Source organism: Sinocyclocheilus rhinocerous, unplaced genomic scaffold (assembly GCF_001515625.1).
Source record: "Sinocyclocheilus rhinocerous isolate Xijiao unplaced genomic scaffold, SAMN03320098_v1.1 scaffold1065, whole genome shotgun sequence".
Taxonomy (NCBI): domain Eukaryota; kingdom Metazoa; phylum Chordata; class Actinopteri; order Cypriniformes; family Cyprinidae; genus Sinocyclocheilus; species Sinocyclocheilus rhinocerous.
Genome location: NW_015628720.1, coordinates 1382969 through 1393695, shown reverse-complemented (window position 1 = coordinate 1393695; position 10727 = coordinate 1382969). Strand labels below are relative to the sequence as shown.

General features: G+C 34.8%; 1 protein-coding gene across 2 annotated transcripts in view; it reads left to right on the top strand.

Annotated features, from left to right (window-relative positions):
• The first annotated feature begins 1869 nt into the window (after window positions 1-1869).
• LOC107738348 (lysine--tRNA ligase-like) overlaps window positions 1870-10727 on the top strand; it is a 14950-nt gene continuing 6092 nt past the window's right edge. Inside the window, exons 1-9 of one of the 2 annotated variants that reach the window (XM_016550094.1) lie at window positions 1874-1932; window positions 2739-2869; window positions 3024-3165; window positions 5705-5870; window positions 6392-6485; window positions 6574-6760; window positions 8204-8329; window positions 8445-8564; window positions 8648-8810. In XM_016550094.1, coding sequence (XP_016405580.1) covers window positions 2751-2869; window positions 3024-3165; window positions 5705-5870; window positions 6392-6485; window positions 6574-6760; window positions 8204-8329; window positions 8445-8564; window positions 8648-8810 — 1117 coding nt within the window. In that variant the 5' untranslated portion in view covers window positions 1874-1932; window positions 2739-2750. Of the gene's footprint in view, window positions 1933-2738; window positions 2870-3023; window positions 3166-5704; window positions 5871-6391; window positions 6486-6573; window positions 6761-8203; window positions 8330-8444; window positions 8565-8647; window positions 8811-10727 lie in introns of both variants that reach the window. The other variant, XM_016550095.1, reaches the window with a different exon arrangement.

The window sequence follows — 10727 nt, the reverse complement described above, 5'->3', positions numbered from 1 at the left end:
TCTTTCATCTCTCTGGACTTCGATTTAAGACTAATCCGTATAATACTATACCAATTAGAAATGTTCATTCCTGCTTTAAAAAAAAGCAGTTATCAGTAATCTGAAAAACAAATCGCTTCTTATATTTATGTTTGATTATGGTTTACATAAGTCATTTCTTGCCATCTCATTTAGTTGGTGTCTGCTTTGTTTTGCATGTCTGAGTGTCCTATACACATGCATATGTGTGACATATTATTTTATGATAAAACCTCTAAAAGTGTGTCATTATTAAATTTATTCTTTTACTGATTCTAAAATAATGATAGTTTATGCTTATATCATTCTGTGTCCTTGTGATGGGTTGGGTTATTTTATTTGCCAGTGTCTGGTACGCTGTAACAAGGCCGATTGTTTTTATTGGCAAATCAGAAGGGAGTGTCCAACCAGTATTATCGACAAGGCATACATTAAATACAAATGCTGAATATGCTGGAGAAGCAACCCTTTATCTTATGTAGCGGAAAGAGTTTTTATCAATTCTCAAATGTTATAGCCAATAAATAGCCATCAGCATGTCAAAATCAAAGCCCATGTTTAACCTTTGATCCTAATTGGCCATTTTTGTGGCTCAGGTGGTTTGTATATTCGGCTATGAAGTGAGCTTGTTTTGAATGTAGAGAAACATTACGTGGGCTATATATTTAAAGCTTGTGAATGTGTTCTTGCGTCAGACGTGACGTAAAGCTGCCAAACTAGTTTGTGTGCTCAGAATAGTAGGCTGAGGTGAAGTTAGTTGGCAGATTGTCTTGTTGTTAGCATCAGGATGAATATATACATTATGAGGGAGCTGTTCTCTGTAATGTCACAGAAATGGCTCGTTTGAGCCTGCTATGGTATTCAATGTCAAATTTTTGACCGGTTTTTTGCTCAGAACCTTGGGTGATTTTTTTATGCCTACTTTTTAGTAGACTATTTTATCCTCTTCTTTGGAGAAGTTGTGCTTGAAGGGTGCTCTCATATATCTCTGCATGGGGAAGAACTGTAAACGGGAACTGGAAAAAGCGTTTTATTGTATATTTAATTGTTATTTTTGAATATTTACTCTTTCACCATACCTCTTTTTTTTAGAAAATATAAATTTTTGTCTCAAGAATTTCCAAAAATTTGAATCAGTGCCTATAGATTTAAATTAAAATGCATAATTATGACATATTTCATATGTATTTTTGTTTCTTTTTTTCCGTACAGAATGTCATCTTTTAAAGAAAATAATCTGTGTAACCTATGTACTATTGTAACATCATGGTTAGGCTGCACAGACATTGTTGAGAGTCATGCATCATAATGTGATTCAGTTGTACATTTCTGTTGTACTTTCACTATTGAAAAAAGGATATCATGGTTCTCCACTCTGGATTTTTAGGGGATTTAATAACTGGCTGGTCAGAACTAGACTTCCTATAACGATTTCATCAATCTTTTGGGAAATACAAGCCATAAAAACAAGCATTGCTCCTAAAAATTATATTTTGTATGATTCTTGGGACCAATTATAAATTATTTATAGTTCAATTATGAAATCTAAACATCTGTTTTGATTGAAAATACATTTATAAATTGATTAAAAAAAAATAAAAAAAAATAAAATGTAATGGGTAAAGTGTGCAAGTGCGATATATCTGTCCTTTGGTAGTCTTTTTCTTTAAAAAAATAATAAAAGTCACAGTTCAATATTGCAAATGAGGCTTTGCATATCAAAAATTGTTTCATTTATTTGTAAACTGAGACACATTCTTCCTACTCATCCCAGTCACAAAATCTATACTAAACAATATGCCTCTAAAATCAATTGATTTTTATATTGGTTGACATATACAGTACCCTTTGGCGGAGGAGCGCGGAGAACATGGCAGACGGAGCTGTTGTGGATGGAGAGAAACTCAGCAAAAAGTACCCACATTTATAGCATTACAGCGCTTAAACTGATTCTGTACGAAATAACACTCAAGATAAGTTTGCCTATGTGTATTATGTGGCTTATCGCGTCCGTCGTGATAAATGTCTACGGTCTACAGAAAGCTAACGGCGTGTTCGTTTATGAGAAGTCCGAGTCATTTCCGTGACCCTGTTCGTTTATAAGAACCGTTCAAAAATAAGATTTAGCGATTATTGTACGTCGTGACTGCGTAGGCTTATCTTATTGTGGCTTTTCTGCTATTAGGCTGTTAAAGTAACTTATTTTTTCGGTATTTTCTCGGTTCACTCTAAATGCTTTCACTTCTCATTACAAATCTGACGCAAGGTGAATGCAGAATACCTTGCGAGCATTACAGTAACTAACTCTTTCAATTTCTGCAATATCTTTATAGGCATGTCACACAAGCAAATAACAGTATGCTTATGCTGTTCCGAATTCGGCGGAAGTACTGCTTTTATTTGTGAACCGATTATAAAGTGATTCATAGAATCGATCCGACTCAAAAGAACGAATCATTCAGAGTCAGCTGTGTTTGTCAGGTAACTGTTAGCACCTGTCAGGACGCATATGTGTTATTATTCTAGAATGCGAAGCATAATTTATGCATCTGTCCCTGTTCATTTGAAGAAAAAAAAACAACAACGATACCAAAATATTTTTATGATAGTGAATACTAATTCCAGAGTACCATAGTATCACCATACAGTACCATCCGTAAAGCACATTTTGCTAAGGGTGCAATGAATCTGACCCTGATTTTTCTTGATTCATCAAATAGGACGTTCACATCATGTTGACTCTGGTCAGAATATGCAGGCTGCAAGCGTTCAGGCCGCAGACGTTTGCTCTTCCCAGCTCACAAAACCTGCCTTTGCTTATTGAAGGAAGTCGCTGGAGAAGTGGCAAAAGGTTGGTGGTGTTTCCATTTAATGCAAAAAGCGACCAACCTTTTGTCACTAAAAAAAATTGTGCTTGCTAAAGGCTTCCACATCTAGATGTGCAACACCAATGCCTGTAGTGTTTCTAAGCACGGCGACTGATTTTCTTTCTTATATGTCCTCAGTGAGCTGAAAAGGCGCATGAAAGCTGAGAAGAAAGCAGCTGAGAAGGATGCCAAGGTCAAAGAACATCAGGAACAGAAGGAGACCAATGACAAGTCGCAGCAAAATGCATATGGGGCCGATGAGGAAACCTTGGACCCAAATGTAAGTTGAGTATTGATTATAGAAGTCACATTTCTGGCACATAAATTCAGAATTAATTGTAACTAGGGTTGGGTATCGTTTGAATTTTATCAATTCCGATTCGGATTCTGCTTAACGATTCCGATTCTTATCGATTCCCAGTTTCAATTCCAATGTGGTAAAAAAGTCAAACATTTAGATATCAAACATATATATTCTGTGTGTTTTTTTTTTTTGTGCAAACATTTAATTGCTGCTGAATACCATGAACAAAATTCAGCAGGCTGCATAAAAACTGTACTCTATTATGAGCTGTTTGTGTGCAAAATAGAGCTGCAAGATTCTGGATAATAGGCTTGCCGCGATAGACGGTGCTGACGGTGATACCGGTGTTAAGCCGCAACACCGGTTGCGTCACTTGCCCACCGCGTCACCGTCCCCCACCGTGTATTTTGGATTTTGAAAAGCCTGTTGACTTTTGCCGTTTATCTAAGGTGATTTTGGAAGTTTTTTTTAAACATTCGTTTCTTATTTAATTGGTTCCACATTGTTTGCTGATTTTTACTTTATTTAAACTTTGTCATTTATTTATTTTATTTGACATCAAGGTGTATGCCGTGCCTTCAAGCTTTCTTACTCGTTTTGCTAATAAACGTTCTACGTTTCTTATTTATTTGGTTATATATTATACATGTTTACTTAGCCTATTTCCGGTTTTTGTATACCTATTTAAACTTTATGCAAGTTATTTGTTATTTTATATTAGGCATAGCCTGCCCTATAGCATGGTGTATTTGTATTTGTTTTGTTAATAAAAGTTCTATATGTTTTATATATAGGCTAAAGTGAGTTTGACGTTGTATTTTGTTGTTGCATTCAAGCAATTGACGCCGAACTGCCGCTAATTCAAAAGTGAAAGTAAAATGAGCACGGCGCTTTTAAGCTATTTAAAAGCAACGAAAAGAGGGAAAATTCAAATAAACTAAAAAAGAACAATTGCTTTACGCCGAATTGCCGCTATTTCAAAGTGAAAGTAAAATGCGCATGCCGCTTTAACAAGCTATTTAAAAGCGAAGGAAAGCGAGAAAAAGAGGGAATGCCCCGCCCCCGCGGTGATACCGGTATTACCGGTGTTGTCACACGTCGATTAACCGGTGGGAAAATTTCCTCACCGTCACAACCCTACTAGATAAATTGAGACTTTTTTTTTAATTGAGGTTGTAGTTCTCTCGCAATTCTGAAGAATAAATATTAGACAACTGAACAAAATCTCGTGGAATTTATAAATGATTCAATGACTCACTCTAGATTTACTTGTTTCATTAGTGGATGAATCAGTGGTTTTGAATGAATCTCTTGAATGATTGATTCAAATACATTTTTAACAGCCCCCTTTTCGCCAACTAAAACAAAAAGATGCGTGCACAGTAGGGATGCACGATATTGGACTTTTGCCGATATCCGATATGCCGATATTTTTCAACTCATTTTGGCCGATGCCGATATATTTTCTTTTGTTTTGAAACAACACCAAGTCTCTCCTGTGCAGAAATTATAAAAAATTATTTGTAATTTTGGTTAGTTTTTAACAAAAACGTATTTGTTAGAATTAAATAAACAATGAAGTTATTTTATAATGACAGTACATTGAAAGCTTTGAAAATAATTATAAATCAACTATATATCAATCGCATTTTTTTTTTCAGAAAGATGCAGTGGTATCCTTAAAATATTATTTTAAGATTTAACATTTGTAGATGGTCTAAGGCAAAAGAGTTGTAAAAATTCTGAAAATCTTTTAGAACTCATAATTTGTTTTAAAAAAAAAAACATATTACACATTAATGAATAAATCTGCATATATAAAATTATTTATTTTACAAGTGTCATGTTTGTGGCTTTTTTTTAATTCATGTGTAAGCTATAGCTTCTGACCTCTAAATCAAAACACACTCATGATTTTAAGAGATTGATACTGCTTTATTTATTCAGAAACACAAGTTTCTTAGTGATATGTGTATTTTACTTTCATTTTGTTACAAGTAGGCCAACAGCGCCCCCCATGTAAATAAAATGGCTTATCAGACGGGCATTAGGACCCAGGGGAGGCTGCCACTGCTGCTATTGCACGCTAGTGACTGTTGACTCTATCACACACGGAACGCATCATCTTGTACGTGCATTCTCAAATTAAATGCAGGGATCCAAAACAGTGAATCTAATCATCATTCAGGCAAAAGTTCACTTCAAGAATTACCACACTGTTGACTTGATCTAATTGCTAGCACACCCTGAGTGCGTGTGAGTTAATTCTCTTATCGGCAAGACATATCGGCATATTTTTTCATATCGGGCCGATGCCGATATTTGCACTTTAAGCCATTATCGGCCGATTCCGATATCGGTCCGATAATATCGTGCATCCCTAGCACACAGGAATTGATAGTTGGAATTGAAATTTTAATTTTACAACAAGTATCCGATTCTGGAATTGGAATTGATTTTCGATTCCCAACCCTAATTGTAACAGTTTCTTCTTCCCTTTCTGTTTTCAATGCAGCAATACTTCAAGATTCGCTCACAAGCCATTCAAGCCTTGAAGGGAACAGCTGAAGACCCATACCCTCACAAATTCAATGTGGACTTGTCGCTGACAGAGTTCATTGACCGATATAACAACCTTCAGCCAGGAGACCACTTGACAGATGTCGTCCTCAGTTTATCGGGTGAATGTTTTCTGCTTGTATTTTAAGTAATTATGCACTGAACTGAACTAAGCAAAATACAAAACTGAAATTAAAGCCGCTTGAATTGTGGCTGCGGCGATCTATCATGACACATTAAAGAGCGTCAAAATGACATTTATTCATTTTGTGATAAAATCGAAATGCTGAGACTTCGTAAAGTAAAAAGTAACCAAGCAAAAAGCTTGTTGCGCTTAATATTGAAAGCCACATGCGCTACAAATAGTGTTTAGTTGAGTTTTGCTCATGCATCAACAGAAAACAGCATAGACTAAAAGAGAGATCTTGGGATTTAAGAATTGATATTGGTTCTTCAAAATGAAGATTAAAAACGATTAATCAATATCTTCAACCTGTTTCTGTCAATGATTTTATGATTTTTATCCACTTAAAAATGTGATAAATGAACAAAAAGAGATATTTTTTGCAGTTTGACCTGGAACATACTTTTAAAGACAGATCCTTTTCTTATTTTGCACCTTTGCGTTTTGCTTGATTGAAAGGTCGTATCCACGCCAAGAGGGCTTCAGGTGTCAAGCTGCTGTTCTATGACCTGCGAGGAGAGGGAGTCAAGCTGCAGGTCATGGCCAACTCCAGGTCTGATCTGCACTCTGCCCCATCACGTTTCAGTCATATTTTTGTTTTATCGCAGGAACATAACCAGTTGTTGGTCTGCTATTCTTAGGAACTACAAATCAGAAGAAGATTTTGTGCACATCAACAACAAATTAAGGCGTGGGGACATCATTGGGGTCCGGGGGAACCCTGGCAAGACAAAAAAGGGCGAGCTGAGCATCATCCCGATCGAGATGACCCTGTTGTCGCCATGTCTTCATATGCTTCCCCACCTTCACTTTGGCCTGAAAGACAAGGTAAAGTTTAGTTGTTGAAACACCTTGGAAATAACAACTTTTTTAGTTTTGCTCCTCATCAGCATCCTCTTTGACTCTTATTTACACTTTAGTGTAAGTACAGAAGCACAGCACAAACACAGCAGTTGCTGCCAGTCCCTTGTGAAAAAGCAGTACACTTTAGCATACTTTAAAAACAGTTACTTGTTATGGAAAAAAATATACTTTACAAGAATATACTTAAGTGCAGATTGAATGTAATGTTTTTGAGCTCATAATTGCATTCTAGTTGCAATTAATTGAAAATGTTTTATAGTTTAAATTTATATTATTTTCGATTGACTGAAATTTAGAGTGCTCCTTTTGACCAACTTTAGTAGGATTTAAGAACGTCTTTATATGTATTTCTTTTGCTGTCAAACGATTAATCGCATCCAAAATAAAAGTTTTCGTTTACATAATATATGTGTGTACTGTGTATATTTATTATGTATATGTAAATACAAACACATGCATGTATATATTTAAGAAAATATTTTATGTTTATATATTAAATATATTTATATATAATATAAGATATAATTATATAAATGTATATACATGTAAAAAAAAATTCAAAATATATACTGTATGTGTGTGTCTTTACATATACATAATAAATAAACACAGCACACACATGTAAAGGAAAACCTTTATTTTTGGATGCGATTAATCGCGATTTATCATTTGACAGCAGTAGTGATTTCACATTTACTTTGAAATTTGGTTGAAGGGTTCTGCTGAATGCACAGACAAGCATTTATGGGAAACTAAAATATATTTTAATGTAATTTCTATTGAAATTTGTATGTTTTATATTGAAATTACACATTTGTATTGAAGTTGCAATTTAGCACATTAATATATGACCTAAGTAAGTGAACACAGAAAGTAAGTGTTAGTTTGTAGTATTTTACATGTGCTTTAGAATGTTGGTTAACACATCAAAATAAGTACTATTTTAAAGCATAAGAATAAGACATAATTTAAAATGTACTTTAAAACTTTTAATTTTAAATTATTCCAATCTGAACTTTTTAGAAATGTACTAAGTTAATGAAAGTGGCCTTTTATTTCATTAAGATTGTATTATCTGCAAGTACAGTTTTTTGAAAATATAAATTTAAGATTTGAAGTACACTACAAGTGCACATTAAGTACACTTTCCATAGCGAATTTGAATGGTATTTACAAAAGGAATCAATGTATAATCTTTAGTATTTTTATGAATAGTGCTTATTGCTCTACGCAACATTGACTTACACTCAGAGATTTAGCATTTACAGATTGTAACAGTTGTCAGTAGATGCTTCAGTGCCCATTAATGAATTTATCTGATGTGTTATGCAATGTAGTCAAGGTATTCTTCATTCATAATGTTGCATGTACTGATCTACATGATCAACTTTGTCATTGTTCCTTCAGGAAACCAGATTCCGACAGCGATATCTAGACCTGATTCTTAATGACTTTGTGAGACAGAAGTTTGTTACCCGTGCCAAGATTATCACCTATCTCCGCAGCTTTCTGGACCAGCTTGGGTTTCTTGAGGTAAGGATGTTGGTTTCTGCAAAGAAAAGCAGTGCACATTTAGGTTGCGTGCTGCTGAGAGGTTCTTCAGCTCCTTCAAGTTTTAATGGTTGCCATTTGTGAATGTGTTTAACAGATCGAAACACCAATGATGAACCTGATACCTGGTGGTGCTGTAGCAAAACCATTCATTACCCACCACAATGAGCTCAATATGAAGCTCTACATGAGAATTGCTCCTGAGCTTTACCATAAGGTAAATGTGTCACTGCAGTAGTAGTTCAGTATTGAAATTCTTGAGTTATCTTGCATAATATCTAACCTATATCAACGTTTCAGATGTTGGTAGTCGGAGGAATCGACCGTGTGTATGAGATTGGGCGTCAGTTCCGTAATGAAGGCATCGATCTCACACACAACCCAGAGTTCACCACATGCGAGTTCTACATGGCTTACGCCGACTATCATGACCTGATGGAAATCACAGAGAAGCTGCTCGCAGGTTTGTTAAACCCCTGCTGTACCTTGTTCTGCTCATTTCGTGCTCTGAAATGTCTGCATCCTATAACTGAAGAGGGTGAAACATCGCAAGAAAATATGCAATACACATGAGCTTGTTAAGAAACTGGAATAATGAAGTAGAGTCTAAACAATTGTTTACTTTCTTACTTCTCATTCCTAGTGCTTCTTGAAGTAAATCGAAATTTAAAATTCTGTCATAATTTACAATGTTTTCAGGAGAATAAGTTGCATACAGTCAAAATTGCATTGTTGAGAGAAACAAAACATCAGTGGTCACATCAGTATATAATAGGGGTGTAACGGTTCTCTGTAAAAAACTGAATCGTACCGTTCTCCACCCACGGTTCGGCACGCACTTGCACCGCGGTTCAACTTCAATCTGACAATGTGGCTTGTTGAAAATAACAACGCGTAAAACAGTTCGGCAAATGTATATTTTTGTCGATGGATATGCAATCTGGCTTCCCAATACATTACAACAACAGCGATGAACCAAAAAAACATGGACAAACCTGTCACTCTTTGTTCAATGTGAGTGCCGTATGCTGGAATATGAGCAGTCATTTATGCCGTCATCACCCGGGTGTTGATAGCACGCACCTGAACAGCGCACGCTGCAATCTCAGTTTAAACTAAACTCATTTAAGCCTGGCCAGTTTAAATATTAAAGAGCCAGAATACACGAATGAGAACTCGTGCGCGCTGTGAGAAGATCTGTGTGTGTGCTCATTCGAAGCGCGCAAACCCACGTCTCAGAACGCACGCAAATATTGAGTTCTCTAAAGTCTTGTGCTTGAAAGGACAAATTCACACAAAAATTATGTAAACATGCCCATCTTGGTGAGAGTCCTAGCAGACATAGTCGGTTGAATGTACAGTATCAGTCTACTGGATCCGTGCATTGTCTTAAAGTGACAGCTCTTTCTTAATGTTAATCAAACAACAAAACAAAAGAAAAGGAAATCACTCACTGCTCTTGATTGAATAGCTTTTGTAACTTTAATAAGGATTAATCTTTAATTTATACAGTCAAATATGCAATGCTATTTTACATTTGACTACTTTATTCAATTTCTGTGCCTAAAAACTGTTAGACCTACCTAAAAAAAAACCTGAAAAGCACTGTTTATTTTATTTATATCTTTGCTCTGTTACTTGTAATTAGGTTATTATTGTTCTTATTTTCTTTATTTTTATTTGACAATAGTCATTTTTTCCCCAAACTCTAAAACCGTGATACGAACCGAAACGTGAGTAACTTGAACCATTACATCCCTAGTATATAAGTAGCATTTTATTACATCCATAAATAATGTAAAATACAGGTAAATAAAACAAAAAATGTATAGACATTATCAACATGCATTTTAGTTTCCCTCACTCCACAACAAATTCTTTGAAGCAGAACAAACAAATTATAGTGGCATTCATTGTAAACAACATTTAATATAAACTCCAAGCATAAACTTATTTGTTTAAAGTATTGCTGTTAAACAATTAATCGCGATTAATCACATCCGAAATAAAAGTTTTTGTTTACATAATATATGTGTGTGTACTGTGTACATTTATTATGTATATATAAATACACACACATACAGTATATATTTTGAAAATATTTACATGTATATATTTATATTCATATAATTTATATTATCTATAAATTAGGGCTGTCAATAGATTACAATTTTTAATCAGATTAATCACACCCTTTTTCTGTGATTAATCGCACACTTCATGAAATTAAACATAGACCATTTATCTTGTTTTAAATGGTTATTTTGTCATCATTTGCTATATTCAGCAAAGTAAACCAAAAGATTGAAGGGTGATTCTCAAAAATCTGTATTTTCTGCAAGCTTTTCTGAGGATAAATGTAGATGTCTTTCCAAAAAAG